This window comes from Puntigrus tetrazona, chromosome 5 (genome assembly GCF_018831695.1).
Source record: "Puntigrus tetrazona isolate hp1 chromosome 5, ASM1883169v1, whole genome shotgun sequence".
Taxonomy (NCBI): domain Eukaryota; kingdom Metazoa; phylum Chordata; class Actinopteri; order Cypriniformes; family Cyprinidae; genus Puntigrus; species Puntigrus tetrazona.
Genome location: NC_056703.1, coordinates 22,736,873 through 22,760,412, shown reverse-complemented (window position 1 = coordinate 22,760,412; position 23,540 = coordinate 22,736,873). Strand labels below are relative to the sequence as shown.

The following is a 23,540-nucleotide window of genomic DNA, read 5'->3' as shown; positions in this document are numbered from 1 at the left end:
TTCGAGACCATCCCAGCAAGTTTGGGGTCTCTGAAACCCACAGTTTTAGTCAAATGAATGAGTGAACGCACTTTTCGTTATTTACACTACTAATGATAAGAAAACGGATCAAACAGAACCCTTAAGTGCTTTCTAAAAACAAACTCGTGGTTAAAATAGGTTCAAATTAAATGCGCGATTTCCTATGGCAATTCTGAACAATTTTACTTTTGAACTTTTGATGAGGTTAACATATCTAATAGCAAATGAGTACTTTTAACAGTCTGCGTTATATAACTACAAACGACATAACCCATTTTTCTTTTGAAAAAAAAACCCAAAACAATGTAGCATATTTCTGTATTTTTATTCATAATATATTTTTATATACATATTCGTATTTATTTTTTACATTATAGATGTAATAGTTATTTTAATAAAAACCATCAGACAGCCTATCTATTTTAATATTTGCATCATTTTTTTTAAATTATTAATACGTTGCATTAACCTCACCCTATAATGATAAATGTGTTTACAGATTCCCGAAATCGCCGCGTTTATTATAAAAACCGATCGGTGCAACGACGCGAACCGTTTGCGCTTATTTGCAACGATCCGGTTCCCCTTAAAATAAAGCTACGATAACAGGGGGCTGTGGCGACGGGCAGAGAGAAATATAGACATGTTACAGTCACAATGTCAAAAGAGTTAGTTGCACACATTTGTCCTGCGAGTGTCGGCGAGTGCTGTTCCAGCGGTTCTTTAATCCTGTATGTAAATGACAGCCAATAGATGCTGTTGTTGAGTTGGGCTGGGATTAGCGGAGGCGAATGACTTTCAATTTTACTGGATTACAGAACAAAGAAAGGGGAAAGGGGACACACTCCTCTGTTAAAGAAAACAGAAAGAAAACGGGGCAAATTGATCAAATAAATCACGCCGATTTCATTTCGGCGGACTGCAGACCCTTCGAGATTATGACATTTGAGAAAGTCGCTATCGCCTTTCTTTAGATGGGAATTCGGCTCTCACTACTGTTGGATTAAACGGAGAATAAACCTATTCCGGGATTGACAGCATAAGGTAATTAAACGCGGGGAAATCGGTAAGGATTAAATGTAATTCTCTTTGTGTGCGCACGAAAAACCGTTTACGAGTATCGTTCTTGAGCACGTGACTTTTTATGGATGTTGAAAAAGTGAAATTACAGATTATAATTTAGGGGGGAGGAGGATGGCTAGGAGTGTTAGCACGCTGGCTATCATGCTAACGCTCCGCACGCGAATCCGTGACGCCCGACGCGATGTTTCGGGGCCTTTTTATCGAAGTAACACGCTTCGTAACGCACAGCAGTTAGACGAGGTTTGCGATTAAACGCGTTTGCGTCCTGCGTTTTAGCCAGCCGCGGCCGCGGTTCTCCCGTTTTGTTTGTCTTGTGAAAAATGGCAACACAATTTCGGCGCTAGCAAGTTGCCCGAACGGAGCGCTCGCATTGTTGGCCGGGCGATAAATTACACTCGGTGGTTTTTATTTCGCGCTATCTGACGAAACTCGCCGAGGTCGGCGTGGTCAGAGACGCGTTTGTCGACCTGAGAAGGTCATGTTTACAATGTCAAATCCACCTATCAGTGACTGCTAATCTCTGTCTGTCGTGAAGACCGCTTTTCTAGATTACGCCTAACCGAACGCGTCCCGGAGAGTTTGCCGCGGAGCGATAATATCACATGTCTGTAAACTTGCTCGGTTTTCCTCGAAGGACTTCTCGACTGTCAGATCCGTTCAAGGAAGACAATGGGAGTTTATGATTTATGTCGTGCTGTCCCGCTATGACTGTAACTGAAACGTGAACTATCCCAGAATGACTGCTGGCTGTCGGATTGGGCCTGTATATTTATTACAGTAGTAGCTCCCCTTGTTTCTTTGTGGTTTCTCTTCATCCATATTTTATAGCGGAGCCGCAGTTGTTTACTCTACCGAGCATTCTTAAGGTTAAAGTTTATTGCAAAAATTATTGCTCAAATTGGGGCCGGCTAGGAAAATGACAGCACAAGCCACTGTTTCCTTTGTTGCCACAGCTGTGGTAATTATCTATATCACCTAGACAGTTAATTCCCTTCCAATATCTCTGACAAAATTATGATACCGACGGCAAAAGATGCAGAAAGCATTCTCTCCTCTTCACAAAGCTGATGATTTGTGAATCCTAGCTGTACTTGATCCTATGGTGCGTTGCGTTTTGCAATTGACGTTTTATTTACAGTTTTAGTTGGGGTTTTTTTACGTTTGGCATAGTTTTGCTCCAAAACGCTTGTGATTCGCCATTTGAGCACAACCAAAAGTTTGAGGACGTAGACCTGTGGTAATGTTTGAACGTACTTGTAAATACGTTTCTGTGTGAATATGGCAATCGTTCAATGCCGTGGTTTATACCAAAGCACTTTGATTTCAGTACCTTTCGTGAGATCCGTCTCCAACAGGCCTACGGATCACAAGTTTAGGACCTTCGTCCTTTCCTAACAAAATCAGCGTATTTTATGGAAATAGCACTGTGGTGTTCTTTGAATGACCTTTTGTGTAGCAAGTGAGGTCGTATATGAATATGGCAATCATTCAGTCAAGGTATCGTGACTTTTTATAAAGTATATAGCTTTAAACATTGGCGTTTGACAGAGCTGGTTTGTTCACCGCTAATGCGACCACATTCGAGACCCGTTTTTCCTCATGTATCCACACAGTGTTTAGCAGAAACCTAAAGAAAGCGTTTTATTTTCAACTTAAGCCCGTTTAAATCACTAGCTGAGAACAAAACGGTTGCATATTAAAATGGCAGGATCAAAGTATTTTCAGCACACAGATATTTCAATCCACATATATGCTTTTTGATGTGAAGCGCAGAAGTCGATCTTTCCCGAAGCGGATCAGAATCAGGGCAGCATCTTCCCATGCAAGGCCGCGCTTCGTGTTTACTCGAAGCAACATGTTTGTGTGGCCTTGGGGAAAATGTCCGGGGTGAAAGGACTTAGGCCCAATTAAAAGTCAATTATCAGCCTCTGAGCTGAACGATTTAGATACAGTTGTGTTTCTGAAGGGATCTGTGAGCAGAATCTGTATAAAGGCTATTAACAGAAGTATTGTGTATCAATGGCGGAGCCGCAAGCCTCTTAGGGCAAAACTGCTCATAAAACCCACGTTACCCTTTTCTTGAGATGCCGGTAATATCTTTAAGCACCATACAGGCAGTAATTCAAGAAGTAAAGGAGCGGCTGCATTATGCTTCCCCTTGAGCTGAGGATCTCAGATAGCGTGAATGAAAAAAACGGTATTTTGGCAGGGCGGACTCCTAACAAGGAGGAAGTCATTAATCTGAGCATTTAAGCATGTCAGTCCGGATCCCTACTTTTCCTGCAATTTTTTTTAAGGAGTGTCACCAGTTGATTTTTTTTCCAGTGTTTTTTCACCTTAAGAAAATACGTTTGTTGTAGTTAACTCGTGTCTTTTGGCCACCGCAAAGAAAGCTTAGAGTAGGGTACGAAACAAGTCATTTATACGTGAAGCTTAAGGTGTCAGATGAACGTAGTTGCCCTTGCAGATAGGATAAGCCTCTTCGACGAACAAGTCTCACCAATCTAGTTTTTCTTCAAAGAGTTTTGTTAAACGTAGAAGTGTTACGCCGCAGCTATTCAAAGACTTTTTAGCGCAAGGTCGTTTTTTTTTTTTAACGCAAGCATTGTTGTTGTTATTGCTAGGGTACGATTCAAAGTGACCTTAAGGGATACACCGATGAAAGCTTGGTGTGGAAACCGTTTTCACAGAGATTCTGACGTTCATTATTTTGCTGGTGAAGTATCGGAACGTGCACAATTTGGATGAACTTAAAAAATTAGACTGAAATAATCCAATAATCTTAATTTACCAAAAAATTGTAAATAAAACCGTTTGCTTATTCTTCAATAGATTGTTTCTGTGTGTTCTGCAGAGGGATGTTTGGTTTGTGTTCGCATTTTCTTCATAAATTGTAAAATTTAAATTGAGTTTGTTTGTTGTCTTAAAACATCCTGAACACAAGCCGTGTCAGTGGTGTACATTTATCTTAAACAATAAATAGCAAGTAACACATTGAGTTAAAATGTGAATTGTCCGAGTGGCTTTTACAGGTGTAGTTCACACCGAAATTTGGTCTTATCTTCTTTGTTGGGTTGGCTAGGTATGAATTTTGCTTACTGGATGTAATGGGGCGAATAAAATAAAACAAATAAGTAAATAAAAGCTTAAAGAATTTTGCGAAAACATTTTCTTCATAAAGTTGAAAAATGTAGTTTGTTTTACTGTCTGAAAACTTTGACACCTGTTATTATGCGAAAGCGTCATACACTAAAAAAATAATAAAAACAACAATTCATTTTATGCAAAATTGAAGTATTCAGTTAAACTCTGTATATTTGTATGAGTTTCCATTTTAGTTTCTAGTACATTAAATTCGGGAGTCAGCTCATCTATGTCTGAAATTGTGTTTTCTTGTAAAACATGATCCGGTAATCTTTGCTTTATTCACAACTTCCAAAAAAAAAAATCATTTTTACATTGTAGCGGGACTTTATTTTTTCACTGAAGACCCAAAGTAGTGAATTAGATTTGGTGTTTTCCGAGTGAATCCGAAACGAACTAGGGATATGAAGCGTTGGTGCTGTTGTTCAGATGCTGTATGTAAGATTACGCTCAGGCAGAGGCATCCGGCTTTGAGCTGCAGCGGGATTTATAGGAGGTTTTCAGACGAGTAATAGTAGTACTGGGCTCTCTCTGTGCAGTCTGTGGTTTTGGCTTTGCCCGGAGGCTGGGATAATGGCTCCCAGTGTCTGGAGAGATTAAAGGCCAGAGCTGCATTGTTCACATGCCTCGAGATTAGTTTCCAAGGAAACGGATTGCGGTTGCCATGTGAACACAAGGCCCGGAATTAGGATTGCGCTATTTATTTATTTATTTATTTATGTATTTATTGGTTTGTCTTACAGCTCGTATTCATCACTCCCGCTGTTTTTGCTCGTTTTCCGTCTTTAAACCGCGTAGTTAGGTTTGCGCTCGTTTTGAAACCCACCCTAGTTCAGTCCGTATTCGAGTTCGCGGCTTTGCTGTTCAGAGCCGACGTGGCTGAAATCGAGATTGGAGTCGGGGGGCGTCTGTCGAGAGGGACGGGTAAAGTAGTTCACTTCAGAGGGCTCGTGCTTCCAGGTCCTGTCTTGCTTCCAAGGAGAACAAATTAAGGATGAAGGGTTTTACGGCAATAATCTGAGCTAGCTTTAATTGGTTGACAAAGGCTTATCGTAATTAGCTACTTTCACATGTGTGTGACGGATTTTGGTGTATTAGCACGGGGAAGGGTATTACTATCACTTTCCAAAGCTTCTTACAGGTTTTTCCACCCTTCAATACATTTTGTACAGCCTAAAATATTTTAAAAAGTTAATGGCGAGCTTGAAACCTTTTTACCCTTTAGTATGTAATTTAAAATTCTAATTTTGTGCACGTAACGGAGACCATTAGCTGTTATTGTTTTCTCATCGTGTCTGTGGTTCCTGCAGATAGTGATCAGTGTAGATGGCGTATTGGTGTTTCCTACAGAATGTTAGTAGCTATCGCCGTTTCTATAAATGAATGTACCTGAAATAATTAAGGGATAGTTCACCCAAAAATGAAAATCAGGCTTCCCCCGTGATTTACTCGCCTTCAAGCCATCATAGGCTTAAGCGACTCTTAAGATCGATTAAAATCATGTTAAAAGCTTTTTCAGGCTTTGAACACAGCTCTGGCGGGGGGTCCTGAAGTGAAGCAAAGTGCGGATGAACAATATATTGCAATATTTGCAAATTTTAGAAACTATAGTCTTTAACTTCCACTAACTCACGAGAACTCGGCGCCCTTCGCTACGCCGCTCTCTTGTGAATGCGAGTACGTCCGTTAGCACAAACTAGAGATTACAGTTTATTTAAGAGAGATTTAAGTTTTAAATACGGGTATTTTTTTTTACACAATACATTAATTTGCTTCGTACGACCTTCATTAACCCCCTGGAACTGCGTGGATTATGTTTAGAATGGATGAATGCACTTTTTTTTTTTCACGCGATCATTCAGTGCCATTATAAGGTTTGGAAGAGCCATTGTTTCTTTAAAGTCCAATTTATTTGTCTGAGTGAGTAAAAAAATCATTTTTGGGAGAACCGTCACTTTAAGCACTCTGAAGAGTACTGCAGTACTGTCAAATGTTTTGGGCAACAGTAAAAAATAAAATGGTATTAAGCGAAAAACGAAGCAATGATGATAGATTTTTCTGTAATAAAATCAACTTTTATTAACCGTACCCTTTGTCTTTAAAACTTCACTGATTCTCCTTGGTACACTTGTACACAATTTAAAGGTAATTTGGAGAAGTTACAAACTTGCAACAGTGGATTTAGTCTAGTTGCTTCAAATCAGACTGGATGATGGTGAGATCAGATCTCTGTGTGCACCATCACCTCTGTTGTAGGAAATCATGGTAATACATTCAATTAGATTAATCACGGATAATTGCATCCAAAATAAGTTTTTGTTTGCTTAATATATGTGTTGTGTTCTGTGTATGTTTATAAATAAATGCACATACATTATATATTGAAAAATATCTATATTTATATTAAAATAATTTTATATATATATATATATATATATAATTTTTCTTTTAAATATATGCATGCATATGTATTTATAATAATAACAAATTCACACACACAATACATATATATATATATATATATATATATATATATATATATATATATATATGTAAATAAAAACTTTATAATAATGTGATTAATCGCGATTAATCATTTGACAGCACTATTTTCAATATATTTTTTTCCTTTTTTCTTAGTTTCACAAAACCCAAACATAAATAACAACAATGTATATAAGCAACATACATATAACCATTACTGCTGTACCATAAAAAAATGTACATACTTTTTAAGTTTTCGTTTAAAATATGAAAATTACCATAAATAATTACATTAAAAACACTCTTTTAGCTTGCACCATCCCTGCCAAAAATATATATTTTCGGATGGCACACTAAAGGAAAATATATTAATTACCAGCCTCTCTCGCTCTCTTTCTTTCCGTGTAATTATTAAAATAACATTTAGCACACAAAATCAGTTGCAGATGAATTTCTTTAACTGCACGTCACCAGTAAGCAACTGCATGTTTCATAAACCCTGAGTTCACAAATCATCATTTCATTTCGAGACAGACGTCGTTGAAAATAACGAGAACACGCAGTTTATTCAGTCAGACGCTGATTAAGTAATTTCTCTTATTTAGCGAGTTCATGAAAAGAACAACCTTGTTCACATGAGTCATTTGTTCATAAATTGAATTAAACTGAATAACATCATTGCATGTTTCTGTTTCCTGTGTGGTCAACTCAATAGCAAGAGATCTTCTCAGCTATCCTTAAAGCTGAGTTTTTATGTGCGTTAATTATATACGGTATCTTTAACAATCTAATTACAACCTTTGCTGACATTTTATTTTAATGTTCATGCTACATGTCCCATGTACTTATAATAACAACAACAATAAATGACCAATTACAAACATCCTTAACGTTCTTATTATTCCGTGCAATTGCACCGTATCATGAACACCTTAAAATAAAGTGTTACCCAAACAACTGATACGTGTCTTTAGTTTGACTCGATGAGTAATTCAGTCTATATTTAATGTAGCACTATAAACCTGCATGGGAGTTCAGCGCGCTTCATTCTGTTTCTCTTCCTGCAGAAGAATGGCACAGATACGGAAGCTGGGCTGTGACGGCATGAGGACCAACTCTAGGCCAGAGCTCAAAGTTCCCCAAGTATCAGCCAGACAAGAGATCCTCACCAGCCTAGTGTCTGCCCTGGACTCTGTGGTAAGACCGCCCGAGTTTAAAGATACTTACTGTGTGAGTTTCAGGCAGCGTTTTGGTGGTGGATGACCGGTGAATTGTGTTCGCAGTGCTCTGCCATGTCTAAACTGAACGCTGAGGTGGCCTGCGTCACTGTGCACGAAGACAGCGTGATCGCTGTGGGAACAGAGAAGGGAAGAATCTTCCTAAACTCCAGAAAGGAAATACAGACGGACTTTCACAAGTTCTGCAGTGAGTCAGCATGAAATCAAAACCCGATCTGCATATCTGTTTCTATGGGAGTAACAGACTTATTTTCCACAGAAGTGTCCTGTCTGCAAGCGTTGACCTCCATGAACTCCCACGCCAAAGTTCCTGAAGTGGACTGCAGCAGGACTGGAAAAGACTGCGGGCAGCCGGGCAGACAGAGAGCCTTAACAGACACTCATTCCAACATCTTCGTCCTGAGGAAGATGGTGGAGGAGGTGTTCAGCGTGCTTTATAGTAAGTCTGATTAAGATTATTACGCAGGGGAAAAAAAAGATAAAGGAGGCGTAATATTTGGCACAAAGCAAAACGCATGTTTATCCGCCGTTTCAGGTGAGGCTGTTGGGAAAAGCAGCCTGGTCCCTGTGCCTTATGACTGGATTCTCAAGGATCCCAGCTCAGTGGTTGTCTACGGCCTGCCTGATGGTGTAACTCTGAGAAAGCCGTCGGAATACGACACCAAGACCTTAATGAAGATCTTAGAGCAGAGCAACCGCATCCGCTTCATAGTCAAAAGGTCTTCATCTACTTTATTCTTATAATATGCTTGTGGAGTGACGGGAAGAAAGCTGAGGTCTGAGTTTGACTGACGTGAATGTAATTTAATAATAAAATGGTTGCTCTACAAGCGTCTTCACGTAGAGTTAAAAAATTATGACCATCTAACATTTTAAACAGGGTTTCATGCTGGTTTTCTTTCCGCAAAACCTTACATAATAAGATATGCTAGTTAGCAGCACTTCAGAAAACAAGCTTTTTGTTTTCATACCGTCCAAAGTTTTAAGTGTTAATTGCATTTATATTTACACTGTTGACCCATCCCTTCCACTTTAACCCACCCTTAAACCTAGCCATGCCACCAAACCTGTCCCTAACCATACCAATGTTCCACCTAAAAAGAAGCAAAAGTGTTTTTTGAAATACAGTATGATCACACTAAGTACATTGTACTTTTGATGTTAGTACATAATAGGCCACCTAATATAAAGTGTGACCGAATGATTTCAAAAGGATCATGTGACACAGAAGGTTGGACTAATGGCTGCTAAAAAATCAGCTTTTCCATTACAGGAATAATTTGCATTTTAAAAAAACATTTATTGCAAATTATATTCTGATTTCATAATGGTACTGTGTTTATTGTATTTTTGTATCAAATACATGCAGCTTTTGTGAAATAGACCTTCTTTCAAATAAAAATGTAAAAATCTTTCTTACACCAAACGTTTAAGTGGTGTATTGTGTACTGTATCTCTTTATTCATTACGGTATCAGGTTTTCCATCATAATTAGTGAATCTATTATAGTCTGTATTTTGTTTATTTACCGTTATTAAGCATTGAAACGATCAGTTCTATAAATGTGATCATTATTATAATTATTTTATTATTATCAGCACCTTATGAACAAAGACCAATCATTGATTTATTATATATAATTATTATTATTATTATTTTTTATTTTTATTTTAGTAGAACCCCAGAGGAACCCTCTCGGGATGCCAAATCCTGTCCGGAAGTCAACCATCACTCTTCGACCTCAAAGAGCGTAAGCAACCACGCCTCTGTCAAACCCTGCGTGCAGGAAGCGTCTGCTAGCAACTCCATGCTCTCCAGCTTCCTGTATGGCATGCCCATGTCCTCCCAGCCCCACCCAGACAGCAAGCTGGACCTGAAGCCCACATCACTGCACAGCATAGGTAAAGAGCGGCTGGGCATGTGGGCGTCCGCTGATGAGAAAGCGGTTCAGGCCAAGGAATGTGCTGACAATGGTAAGAGCCTCCCGTTGTCTTAATGTATACACTGGCCTTCCACTGTCTTTCTGAGGAAATAAGAAGTGCACTTATGATGCACGTTACCACTTGTGTAGGTGCTGAACCATATGGATATGCTTCTTTTTTATGCGCTTAACTCTGATCTTATTGCTCTGACTGTGTGTCTCTTCCAGGCGAGCGAATAGGGCTGGCAGCGGATCTTACCCAGAGCCCTCCCAGCATCCATGTCTCCAAGCGCCTTCTGTTCTCCATAGTGCATGAAAAATCAGGTGGGTGACAGACTGTACTCACCATTATAGCGTCTGGCCAAGGACAAGCTGGCCTTCGTTTTCAGTGGGTTTTATGGGGTCCCAAGCAGCGCTCCTGTAATATACCTAGAACAGGATATAGAGAGTTAATTAGTCCCTAAAATGCACTTTGAAGGACTAGTTTACCCAAAAACGTAAGTTCTAACATAATCCATTCGGTCCATGTTGTTCCAAACTCATGTGCTATGTACGGTGAAAAGGAGAACTGTTGAAAAACAACAACCCACCAAAAAATCATAATCACCCTTAAAAGCCACCAAAAAGTCATAAAAGTTATCCAGATGACTCCTGTGCTGTGTTCCAAGTCTTGTGATGTCATATGATAACTTTTACACATGATGATTTGAAATATTGTCGTTATTCATTTATTTATTAGTCATTCATTTCTGATTATTTTCCTCTTCACTGGAAGACTTCGGTGATCACTAGTTGATTATTCACAGCTAGACAACTTCTTTGTATTGCAAGCATTTTTTAAATGCACTTGATTTTGGATGTTTTGATGAAACGGCTAGTTTTAGTTTTATGGAATCAAACGAAAGTTGAAAAAAACTATGGTTTGCTTGTAGCGTTTTGCCTTTCAAGGCAAGACAATTTTGTTGTCCATTTCAGAGCTTTGCCCGAGCAGATTAAGTGAACTCGTCATTCAGACTCATTCATGAAGCATGACATATTGATACGTTTTATTATCTGTTGCATAGTTAACAAAAAGTGGCATGACGATTCCTCAGAATTTCTGCCATGTTTCACTTAAAAATAACAGGATATGGGTTTGGAATGACTTAATTGGGTGATCAAATAATGACCGAAATTTTGGGGTGAGCTATTCCTGCCATTATTAAAACATAATCATACATTAAGCTCTTGGTAAATAAATCAGACCCTAATGATAGATGCATTATTTTTATTATGTCAGTGGTATTTGTTTAGGTACAGCTACAGTCGGATGGGACATAAAGAGGGTTGATCTTGGCAGGCTGGGCAGTAGTAATGGGAGTTTGGCCAGGTCACCTGGGCTACCAAAGTCTGTTCCTCTCAAAAGATCAGCGTGAGATCTTCGGTAACTGCAGAGAGTCAAGACCTGCCTTAATTGTCTCCTATGTCTAAAAGAACATAAGAAAACCTTAGTGTCTAAAAAATGCATTTCAGAGAATGTTGACTGAGCTTGTGGCATTTTCACCTTAATAGGCAGCATATGCGTGACAGATTGTTACATGATAATGTTTTTGTTTTTTTGGATGCCCAGAAAAATGGGATTCGTTCATCAGGGAGACTGAGGATATCAACACCCTTCGAGAATGTGTTCAGATCCTCTTCAACAGTAGATATGGTGAGCTGAAGTGCGCAATGCAGAATTTACAGTCATATCCACTATTGATGAAATGTGATGATATAATGATATGTCATTTTTTCGTCATTTTTTCAGTGTTAACACATTAAAGTGATAAGTTGATAATTTAGAGGCCTTTATCAAATATACAGTAGACTTTATAGGGTTATTTTCTCTTTTCCCAGATTAGTATAAAATTAACTAAACCATTGATTCATCTGAAATTTCATCAAAACAACCAGTGTGTGTTTTTTTGCAGTTGGGGGATTGTTTAAATGCAATAATTTTTCAGCTCTTTGGTATAGCTCAGAATATCACACACCTCAGCTTTAACTCATCAATGAATTAATGTTTATTTTAGCTGAAGCGTTAGGCCTGGATCACATGGTTCCTGTGCCGTACCGGAAAATCGCCTGTGATCCGGAGGCGGTAGAGATCATTGGAATTCCAGACAAGATTCCCTTCAAGAGACCATGCACTTACGGTGTGCCTAAACTCAAACGAATCCTGGAAGAAAGGCACGCGGTCCGCTTTGTCGTCAAAAGGTTTGAAACTCATTTAAACCTACTTATACTGGAGAACTAACGCTGACCCGATGAGAGAGAGATTTCCTTTTTGTGCCAATTAAGATGAATCGAGCCATAGTCAGAGTTAAACCAGGACCGCTAAACTGAAACAGCGGCGGTGTAATTTGTAGCTCTTCCAATTTTAACATGTGATGACGATGTCAGAGATTTAATTACTGATAACCTTTCATTTTTTTGTCATGTAATTAACTGTGTGGCTCTATGAAAATGAATCCAGATATTGGTACTGGATGTACTGAGTTTTTAATTTGCTTCATAAGAAAAAAATGTCTAGCCGTCTTTGCCATCTGGCAGAGCGGCGCTAGGCATCCAAAGTGGAGCGTCATGCTGGTTGTGGTAACCGCTGCCATACACGAGCCAGCGTGGAGCCGCTGATTTGGCGTAATGAGGAAATCTCCTGCTGCTCGGCACCAGACATGCGTAGACGGCATTTCAATGTTTCAATATGTTCACGGCTCACAGGAACTCACTATTTTATTTTTCTTTTCATAGAATGTTTGATGAGCGTATTTTTACCGGTAAGCGTTTCCTTAACCAGTATTATTACAATGTAATAGCATTGTTATTACGTAACATCGTCGTTTTTTTTTTTTGCACAGTGAAAAGTTAAAATATCCTTTTTCTAACTAATCTGATTCAAAGCAAATTACGTTTGTTGGTTTAACCTTATAAAGGAATGTTTATTATGTCGTATTCTGATTGCAATTAATTGTTACAACGTGAAGCACGTGTTTACATTTAACCTTTAATGTTTTTTAATAAGCTGCTGGTAAAATAGCTAAGGAGGAGGGCAAACAGGATGGCGCCGCCCCTGAGGATGGGTTTCCAGATGGGCTCAGGGTGCCAAGCTCTTCTCTAGAGCTGGTCAGCAACACTCACAGTAGCAGGTACCATTTCCTGTCTCCAAAGAAGCATATCTGGATTTTCTTAAATGCTAGTATCTGTAGCGATACACTCACTTTGGCTATATTCTCACATTCACGTTAAATTCTTCTTTATTGCTCTGATTGGGCTGTACACGTCTTGTTGTTTCGTGGCCAATATCAAATTTTAGTGTATTGATCACAGTTTTTTAAATGTTTATGTCCAAAGCAACAAAAAAAATACGACGAGTTTGTGTGTAGACAGGACAAGGACAAGAATTTGTTTTTTCTAGTTTTCCCTCAAGTTTTGCTGTCATTCTTTGGGTGATCATTAACTGATCACCCAAAGAATTCCCATTAATATTACCATTATCTTTGGAGTCATTCCTATTAGCTCAGAAATGTCTTGGCTAAAAGTCTTCTCTGAAATAATTCTGATATTACATTTGATTTGTATCTGACGGACCGTCTCTCCATCTCTGCAGACATTTCCCTTTCTAATAATAACTTTCATAAATATTGATTCATTAATAAAAACAGTTTTTATTCTATACTTACATAGAGTAAGAGACTAAGGCTGTGCTTGTATTATATAGTAATGAATGAAAGAGTTAAGCAGTTAGTCAGCGTTATCTGTTTTTTGCATAGATTTAGTAAAATATTAAAGACTAAAATTAAGTGTGTCAGAAGTTCCACGTTCGGCTTTGGAATTTTATTGGGGTGCATCACTTAATTATCTTGTAATTATGAAGAAAGTACATGTAAAGATGCATCTGTGTGCTGTGTTTCAGATCAACAAGCTCGTGTGTCAGTCCTTTGGCTGAATGTGAAGCAGGTAGATTGTCCCCTCATGGTTTTAATACAGTTTTGGATATGAAATTAAAAAAAATAAAGTACAGCTTTGCTGTTTTCCCTGCAGTTGTATCATTATAAAACGTATTTAAAGTGTAAAATTCAAAATAATCCAATATGCTATGTTTTTCAGGGCCATCTGGGGACTGTCTGCCTTTGAAAAAGATCAAAACCGAACCCCCAGATGGTGAAATTATCCAGGTGACAGTGCCAGGTATGGTCTCCCGGCCCCACAGTAGAGCCCATGCTGAGAGTTTTCATATTTCAGCCTAGTACCTCAAGTTTTGTTCTCTTTTTGGTGTTATTGTTAGTTAACAACAATCATATGTGCAGAAATTTGTGAGCTGAAAGCAGCATGAAGTCCCTGTAGGTCTTCGGGATGGGAATGCATTAGCATATTTCACTTACTCACATAGAGGAAGTGTGTCTTTGATGGTTGACTTCTGATTTAAAAATATTTGCTCTCATTTTCCACCCTGCTGTGCAGTGATCTGAGCCTTTGAGGACAGGCGGGACATTTTGCATTATATGGCACATTCATTGGCTAAAAACTGTGAACTGGAGGAAGATCATATATATATATATATATATATATCTTACTTAAAGACCCTGCTTATTGTTATGACTATATGACTAATACTGATTAAATAGCAGTCCCAAACTAGTTTTTGTTAATACAATTAAGTTTGTACGAGCGTAATAAATATACATAGCACACACATATATTATGTACAGCCTGTTAAAGTACAGTATGTACAGTATGTTAAAGCCTTTATTCTGGATGGAATTAATCACTTCCCAGCACTATTTAAAATAAATTCTGTTCTTATCAAATAATGGTTAAAAAACATTTTCACTGGCCTCACAGTGGACCATTCGTCAGCTATATTTATGTTTATTAATATATTATATTTATTCTAAAGATAATTAACAATTTTATCAGCTTGAATTGTTCTGCTTTTCACAATTCAAAACCAAATCCCAATCAATAATTCATATTATCAAAAGCAAATTCATTTTGTTTAACTGTACATCCAACAGCTGACTTTCTCTATTCTCTCATCTTCTACATCTCAGAGTCCAGTGCTTCTACAGAAGAGCCAAGTGAGCCTCAGGCGGAGCGCTTGACCCCTGACCTTTGTCTTTCCAAGGAGCCTGTAGCAGGTAACGTCTTACTCTTTATCCGACTGTAGTTCCACATCCATCTTTTCTCTTGCTTCTGGTAGTTCATAGATAATCCCAAACACATGACATGTAACCCTTTTCAACTTCTCATCCAGTTTAAATCCCTCTGCCTGGTCTGTACCTGTCCTTCGTCAAGCGTTAATGCCTGTCTCGTAATCTTTATATGTACATGTGCGTGTCCGTTTAACTAAATGTCAAAGCCATCCTTCTAAGACATTCGTTTCAGTGAGTTAATGCCCAACACGGACATTAAATGCTAATTTGGCCACCGCGTAGTGCGGGGAAGCGGGACAGCAGCAGTTAATGTGCACAACCGTTTTGACCAGTGATAATAACGTAGGTTAAAATATGGTAAGACGAGAGTTTCACATTTCTTATTTCAATTCCAAACCCAGCACCCCAGACTTACCCCCAACAGTAGTCTCACCCGAGACGTGTTCCCAGTGCTGTGCTAGTTCACCCACGACGGTCAACCCACTTCCAGTAGAACTCCCTAAATAGACTCCCAGTGTTAGCGCCCCTAATATATAGAAATATACTGTTGAGTTGATATGAACGTTCAAATGCAGTACATGGGATGTGTTTATTTAACAACTGTGAAGTCTTGGTTTTGGAGAGAAAAAAAAAACGATGCTGTCAAATCTTTTGTCGTATAGATTATGATTTTTTTTGTATTTTTTGTAGCTACGCCAGATTCTTTCAAATTGGTTATTTTCCATGACATGATCACTGTGATCACAATTTGATCAGATCTTAAATAAAATAATAGGTAATTATGAAAGGCTATAGAAAATAGTTAATAGTATACAAAATAATTGTAAATGTGTATATAGTTAAAACTTTTGGGGTCAGTAGATTTTTTAAAAATAAATACTTACAAATGAAAGCCACAGTAAAGACGTTTATAATGCAGACACTTATTTGTAAATACATTTATTATCAAGCAGCACAGATGTTTTTAGCATTGATAATAATAATAAGACTTCTTGAACACCGGATCAGATCACAGGACACTGAAGAATGGAATAATGAAGCGGAAAATTCAGCTTTGCTTTCCTAAGAAGACAGTATTTTATTTAAGAATATAATGATCATAGCATCATAGTATCGTTTCACCTTATTACTGTTTTTGTTGGATATTTTGAGTGAATTAAATGCAGCCTTGGTGAGAATCTGAGACATCATAAAAAAAAAAAAACGTAGAAAACTAATCTGACTGATCCCAAAGTTTTGACTATTAGTGTATTTACTGTTCTTTAAGAATTTTAACATTTGAGACTTTGATGTGCTAGTTACATATTAATATAATCTGTAATAATATCTGTTTTTGGTTTTTTTTATTTTAATGGCCCTATTTTATAGTTTGCAAGTCAAGTATAAATATTTGATTCCTTTTATATGAAAATTTGTAAGTCGTGCAGAAACCTGGCGTTGTTGAAGCGTTCATATAAACTCACAGATTAAGCAGTCTGACTTTTTAATTAATAACGCTGGATTTGTTATGTTGAAGTTTGCATTACACAAATGGTCACTGGAGTATACCTCAGGTGAGTTGAATCATCAGAACACCTCCTGCAAGTGTGTAGAATTCACATAGGAAGATTTCCAGTGTGCTACACCGAGATTAATGTCATTCTGTTTGTATCTCTGCAGAAGATTTAGCGCCGAAGTCTACAACACAAGGGCTCAAGAGAGCCGTTGAAGGTAAAACTCCATTTTGAAAGATCACTCAGGTTTGTGTTCAGAAAGTTTAGGCCGTTGGTGTGATTGTCCTCCCTTTCCCCAGAAGACATCGGAGAGATGATCCTTCAGCTGCGAAAGCAAGTCGAGAGCCTGTTCAGCTCCAAGTACAGTGAGTCACGAACTTGATGTACAGTCAACTATGACGGCAACCTAAAAATTCGCCTGTTACATTTATTCAACCAATCAAATTCTCCACTGGTTTAAAATTCACAAATGATCATCGAAAAGTCAAATCGCCTCTCTTTCACTTTCCAGGTGAGGCTCTTGGTCTGCCTGAACCGGCTAAAGTGCCATATTCCAAGTTCCAGATGTATCCAGATGACCTGTATGTCACAGGGCTACCAGAAGGGATGAGTTTTCGAAGGCCAAACTGTTTTGGAGCGGCGAAACTCCGGAAGATTCTTGCCGCCAGTAGTCAGATTACGTTTATTATAAAGAGGTATAGTCATGCATTAAGTGCATTAAAGTGATCTATCAGATTAGTTTGCTTAAAACCACTACAGTGTCTAAATAAGTAGTGTAACAGTGTGCCTTTTTTTTGTTTTTGTCAGGCCAGAATTGTTGACAGAACAGGTTAAACACGAGAGTGTCTCTAAGACAACCTCTGATTCAGGTGAAATAACATTTTATTTTATCATGGTTACTCCTTTGTAGAGCTTTGCTTTGCTATTTAATTTAATTTAATTTTTAATTTTTAATTTAATTACATTTTTAATTTAGTTTTTAATTTAATTTAGTTTTTTATTTAATTACATTTTTCATTTAATTACATTTCTTATTTAATTACATTTTTCATTTAATTTTTTTTTTTTATTATTATTTATTTTTTACATTACCCTGGATGGATGGCTAGTCCATTGAAGGGGTTTTAGTTTTGTTTTGCTTTTTTATTTTACTTTATTTTTTACTTTACTCTGGATGCATTGTCTGGCTCGACCGTTGTAGAGGTTTGTTTTGTTTTGCTTTTCTTTTATTCTGTTTCGTTTTAACTATCCATTTTATATGTATATTCCTTCTGGTTCAGTCAAAATATCCCTTACTAATCTAATATAATGCTCCTTTTGATTAAACGTTCAGCAGAGACTGACTCCAAAGATCAATCAGATGACCCGGGACCTGCCTCCAAAAGACCAGGATTCTCAGGTAACCCAGTGATTAAGTTATCAGGTGTTGTACACGGTAAGTTTGTGGCTTTATTACATCCTGACTAAATGAAATGATTCAGTTGATCCGTGTGCCACGTGTCTGTCTTTTGGATGCCAGTTTATGTTCAAACCTTCATTCCTTCTGACGATACGCTATCACTAAAGCGTTGGCTTTTCTAACATTGTTCTGCCCGCAGACAGTTTAGAGGCCAAGCTCTCCCGTATCGACTTGGCGAACACTCTGCGAGAGCAGGTCCAAGACCTGTTCAACAGGAAATACGGCGAGGCACTGGGCATTAAGTATCCTGTGCAAGTGCCTTACAAGAGGATCAAGAGTAACCCTGGCTCAGTGATTATCGAGGGCTTGCCCCCTGGCATCCCCTTCAGAAAACCCTGTACCTTCGGCTCACAGAATCTGGAGAGGATATTAGCGGTGGCAGACAAGATCTCTTTCAGCATTACAAGGTGAAGAGCTGCGCCAAGTTTTTGAAGAGTTCTCAAACTTTTGAAATCCTTGCAAATAAGAAAAAAGTGCGAATGATTGCTTTGTGAAATACGCTGGCGTTTATTTATGAAATTACAAAAAAGAGAATTACGAAAGCCTCCTTTTATCTTTTCAGGCCTTTCCAAGGGCTTATTCCCAAGCCAGGTAAGCTGTCAGAATTGTCAAAACTGTCAAGATATTTTGCTGAGTTACTATTAATAAAATAATACAATATTTTTTGCTTTGCCAGCACCGCGAAGAATAACCATACTAAAGAAAGGTTACACCCCAATAAGTGGTAAGAATAAGGCATCATTTATGATTTAATATTATAGCTATTAATTGCAGTTAATACACAAGCATCCATGTTTACTCTGGGTGTGCAGAACACAGATTGGAGGCTTCAGCTTTGGGCACTTTAGTTTTCTGTTTGAGATGAAATTCTTTTTTATTTGCAAATATACCGCAGTTCAAAAGTAATACGAAGAGTTAATTTGCAACAAAAAAAAACGCTAATTTTTACTATTATAAAAATGGCCGTTACATGTAAAATAGTTTATTCAAAAATGATAAAACTTAGTCGGTGTCCAAAGTTGTAAAAAATAAAGCAACATAAGCCTAGCCATTAAAGGAACAGTTCACCCAAAAATGAAAATTCTGTCTTCACTTACTCACCTTCAAGTAGTTCCAAACCTGGACGATTTTATTTGTTCTGACGAACACAAAGGAAGATACCAGGCTGTTTTGGGTCACCATTGACTTTATGGGAGTCGACGGTGATCTAGAACATCCAGGTTACAAACGTTCTTCAAAATGTCTTCCTTTGTGTTCGTCAGAACAAAGAGATTCGAAGAACTACTCAAGGGTGAGTAAATGATGACAGAATTTTCATTTTTGGGGTGAACTATTCCTTTAAGCTGTTTAAAATCTATCCATCGTTATTTTAATGCTGAATATGTCAGTAAACTTCTCGCATGTCTTCTCACTGTCCAACAGAAGAAGACGAGGTCAACCGGATGGGAGAAAAAGTGATATTAAGGGAACAAGTTAAGGAGCTGTTCAATAAGAAATATGGTGTGTAAACTACTGTTAACCGATTTATACCTTAACGCAAACATATTAGTGTGAAACTCCTCGAGTGTTTTGTGTTCAGGTGAAGCTTTGGGTCTGGACCGCTCGGTCATCGTTCCGTACAAGTTAATCCGTGCCAATCCAGGCTCACTGGAAGTGAGTGGACTTCCCGATGAGATTCCCTTCAGGAATCCTAACACTTACGACATAGTTCGGCTGGAAAAAATCCTGCAGGCCCAAGATGAAATAACTTTCAATATCAAAACCCCTTTACAGTAAGCGCTACAGTTTGTCTGATATGATAACCGTGATTGTGTTCGAAGAGGTATGCTTTCCGTTGTACTTCAAGCGTCGTCTGACCTCGATTTTGTCTTTGTTTAGGCCTTTTACGGAGTTATGCACTCAGTCTTGTAATAAAGGTAAAAGCCTTACACTTTTTATTTCACTTTTGAAAAGAATAAATTGCTAACCCGAATGCGCTTCAATCTTCACGTCGTCTTTTGCAGAAGGTAAAGAAGTGTCTACGAATCGACGCAAGCGTAAACGAGTACTTGACAGCAGTCAGGCATCCGTGCCCACCGGAGCAGACTCAGCACTGTCGACCAATCAGATACCTGTCATGGTAAGCAGACGCATTAGAGCAAGGTATTCAGAGAGGAAACAAAAAGCAGAATTGATTCGATTTTGAAAAGCGGGTCTCATGTAGGAAATGAAGACGGACTTAAATGTGAATGTGATGGCACTAAATAGCCAGTTAGTTACGGGTTAACATTAATTAACTGATTAAATGTTTAGGGTTAGTGAGAAGTTAGTAGGATATATTTAATAACTTTTCATCGCTAATCCTGAAAAAAGCTTCAAAGGATTTTTGATAATAAAAAGAAATGTTTCGTTAGCACAAAATCAGCATTTTAGAAGGATTAAGGATGGATCATGTGACACTGAATGATTGAATATTCGGTTTCGCCAGGAATAAATTACATTTCAAAATCTAAATTTAAAAAACAATATTGCTGTTTTAATATATTTTAATATATATATCTCATCCAATAAATACAGCCTTTAAATAAAGTTAAATAATTGTACCGAGCTGAGATTTTTGAATTTATTGTATACGGTCAACTCAAAAGACATTAATTCTGCCTGTTTATACTACGAACATATATTAAGAGAGTAACTTAAACGTCTTTTTTTCCCCCCTTCTTTTTCAGCAATGGCCCATGTACATGGTGGACTATAGCGGAGTGAATGTTCAAGTTCCTGGGAAAGTCAAATATTAATGAACTTTCTGATGGCATACGAAAGACTTCCACCGTTTTTTTTAAACCTGACGTTTCTGAATGCTAAGTTCAGCTTTCTTCGGAGCTGTGGCAGATCCCGCGGCTCACACGTGGAGACGGCCGTGTGTTCTGGCAGGTGCTGGAGAGCGTGGACCGCTGGACGCAGTTGTTTCTGAATGAAGTGCTAATGATGGGGGAAGCAGCGGGAAATCGATCTGCCAGCGCTTTAGTACTTAGAGGAATAGTACTCGCCCTCGTGTCAGTCCAAAACGAAAGCTTTTTATTTATTTGATTTTACTTTTTCCGTTTTTTTGCTAAATGCTGTGTGAAGATTTGTCGGATATTTAAAGCAATACTTCATCCAAAAATGCCGAAAATGCACCTCAGGCCACCCAAGATTACAGATAGGCTTATTTCTTCATTAATACAAATTCAGATAAACAGATAATCCTCTGCAGAGAATGGGTGCTGTCATAATGAGAGTCTTAACGGCTGATAAAAACGCCACAGTGAACTCCAAGTAGTGTAGTAAAGTAGGCTGAGCCTGCTTTTCACTTCACAAGACGTTATTTGATACACTGGAGTTTACCGTGATGTTTTTATCAGCTCTTTGGATTTCCTTTCCGACGGCACCCATTCGCTGCAGTGGATCCGCTCATGCTAAATTTATCCGCTTTATCTGTTTTGCCCAGAAACAAACTCGTCTGCATCTCGGATGGCCTGAGGTTGAGTGCATTTCCAGTACGTTTCGATCTTTGGGAGAACTATTCCTTTAAGAAGAGCAACAGAACACAGGCTCGGAGACATGAGGGGGAGATTGAGATTGTTTGTAAAAGGAGTAGCCGTTATTTGCGTATCAGATGAACTATATTGCTTTGCCACCAGGATTTGATATAGCAGATCCTGGACACAATCATGGTTAAATAACCATCTCATAAAGAGCAGTCAGAAGGAGATTTGGGATTAGTTTTTTTCCCCCCAAATACGTCTAATCACTGTTGGGATACACAGCCTTGTTTTTTTGGCCGAGAGCTCGTACGGTATGTGCATACCGGATACGAGTCCTGTAGTTATCTGGCTCTCATGCCTTGCAAATGTTTGTATTGTTATTTATTTATTTATTTAAATAAAAAAAAAAAGACTTGTATATGCAGGGAATGTAATCTACCACATTTAGTACAGAGCATAAAGTACTGAATGACACGACTAATGATGCTAAGCTAGCTACTGTATGTATTCAGAAAGAAACATCCGCTTCAGGTTTCAGTATGTCAAGTTGGAAAAACCTAACATGATAGCACTAACTTGTATTCAACCGAGAGACTTTTTGTATTATTTTAGCTTTGTAAGTTACTCTTAAGTTCGTTAAAGTAAGGCAAAGTGAGATATACGACGGAGGAAACATCATGAATGTATTGTTTGTAAAAGGAAAGAATGCTATAACGTTATTATGTAATGACTGTCTCTGGAATCGCCAGTATTTATATGCTGTACCTTAATGCCATTTAGGCCTTTCAAATAAAATGTGTTGCCTTGCGTTTGTGTGATTGTGACAGCGTTATGCAGAGAAAGCCTAAAACGTGTTATTTGATGGAGAAGAAAAATGTACATTTTCCATAAACACTAGACCAGTGGTTCCCAACCTTTTTTAACTCACAGCCCACACAACCAAACACATATGTTTCCGCGGCCCACTGCAAAAAAAAAAAAAAAAAAATTAAATGTATGCAGCGAAAATATGTTACATAGCCTAAATCGGCGGGTTGTTTTTAAACCAATCAACGACCTGGAATAGTGAACGCTTAGTAACAGTTTATTATTATTTTTTTTAATTTAATTAATTATGATATTTAATTATTACTACACATTTTTACGTACATTAGCAATATTATTATTTCTATTGATAATAACTGGCGGCCCCCCTGCAATACCGTTGCGGCTCACAGGTTGAAAACCACTGCACTAGACCATCATTAGCACCATCTGCTGGGCTAAAGGAACATTACACTTTTTACTTTTGTAGTAGTTCTGATTACAGTACAGAATTACATTGGCATTTTTCCTTAAATACGATTGAAATAAAAATAACACGTTCTGCGGTCAATCTTAAGTTTTTAGTTAAACTTTATGAACGTGTTATATATTATAGATTCACGGAATGGTTGAAATTAAAACCATAGATTTGTCTAATTAAACAATTAATTATTGGCTGATGGCACCTATGCCAGAGTATTTTTTTTAACATTTAAATAAGTTAAATGATGATTAATTAAAGACTCCTGAAAGTGTAGTTCGCCAAAAAAAATTACAATTTTGTCAGAATTTAATTGCCATAATTTCGATGCAAATACGACTGACTTTGGAGCATAAATAACTTATATAAAATGTTTAAATAAAAACTGTTGCTATTATTAATATTATTACTATTATTTGGGAAAACCTTGACGACACACGACATGACAGGGTTTAACTTAAAACAGGACAAGGATCTTAGTTAAATTAAGGTTTTTAAGCAGCTTCTATAATACCTTAACGTTACAGATATGCACCTTGAGAGAGCTCAAACATGCATCATAGTCTGGGACTAGCCTTAAGCCTTGTCTGTCAGACCGGAGGATAGTGTAATAATAAAAATACATAGCACGTAACCTTATAAGCGCGACACTTCTTTTGAAAAAAAGTGTAGAGGGACCTTTAGTTTGTCACTTGTCAAGCCATCTTATGAGTACTTTCAAAATAAAAGTCA

The 23,540-nt window shown here is 37.8% G+C and overlaps 1 protein-coding gene across 4 annotated transcripts; it reads left to right on the top strand.

Moving 5' to 3' along the window:
• Positions 1–634: 634 nt before the first annotated feature.
• On the top strand, positions 635–22,330 carry gtf2ird1 (GTF2I repeat domain containing 1). Of its 4 annotated transcripts, none has more exons than XM_043239149.1 (27): positions 635–1,065; positions 7,800–7,929; positions 8,016–8,157; positions 8,233–8,409; positions 8,506–8,689; positions 9,645–9,943; positions 10,120–10,215; positions 11,501–11,584; positions 11,946–12,129; positions 12,664–12,689; positions 12,935–13,058; positions 13,826–13,869; positions 14,020–14,100; positions 14,964–15,050; positions 16,725–16,775; positions 16,858–16,923; positions 17,070–17,253; positions 17,366–17,427; positions 17,892–17,957; positions 18,157–18,424; positions 18,580–18,608; positions 18,694–18,741; positions 19,440–19,517; positions 19,597–19,789; positions 19,896–19,933; positions 20,021–20,136; positions 20,726–22,330. In XM_043239149.1, exons 2-27 carry the CDS (start codon positions 7,804–7,806, stop codon positions 20,792–20,794), a joined length of 2,922 nt encoding a protein of 973 aa, XP_043095084.1. In that variant the 5' UTR covers positions 635–1,065; positions 7,800–7,803; the 3' UTR covers positions 20,795–22,330. The 4 variants fall into 4 exon arrangements, with proteins under 4 accessions (XP_043095084.1, XP_043095085.1, XP_043095083.1 ...); XM_043239150.1 differs by having other exon boundaries at positions 636–1,065; positions 8,230–8,409; positions 9,648–9,943; positions 17,895–17,957; XM_043239148.1 differs by having other exon boundaries at positions 636–1,065; positions 8,230–8,409; positions 9,648–9,943.
• The last annotated feature ends 1,210 nt before the right edge of the window (positions 22,331–23,540 follow it).

What these genes read in the sequence shown, in the direction of transcription:
- gtf2ird1 (XM_043239147.1), top strand. Translation starts at nt 7,804, where the DNA reads ATGGCACAGATACGGAAGCTGGGCTGTGACGGCATGAGGACCAACTCT. An exon ending in TTCCAAGGAGCCTGTAGCAG is followed by an intron (nt 15,051 to 16,724) that starts GTAACGTCTTAC and finishes GTATCTCTGCAG; the next exon opens with AAGATTTAGCGCCGAAGTCT. An exon ending in CAAAAGACCAGGATTCTCAG is followed by an intron (nt 17,958 to 18,156) that starts GTAACCCAGTGA and finishes TTCTGCCCGCAG; the next exon opens with ACAGTTTAGAGGCCAAGCTC.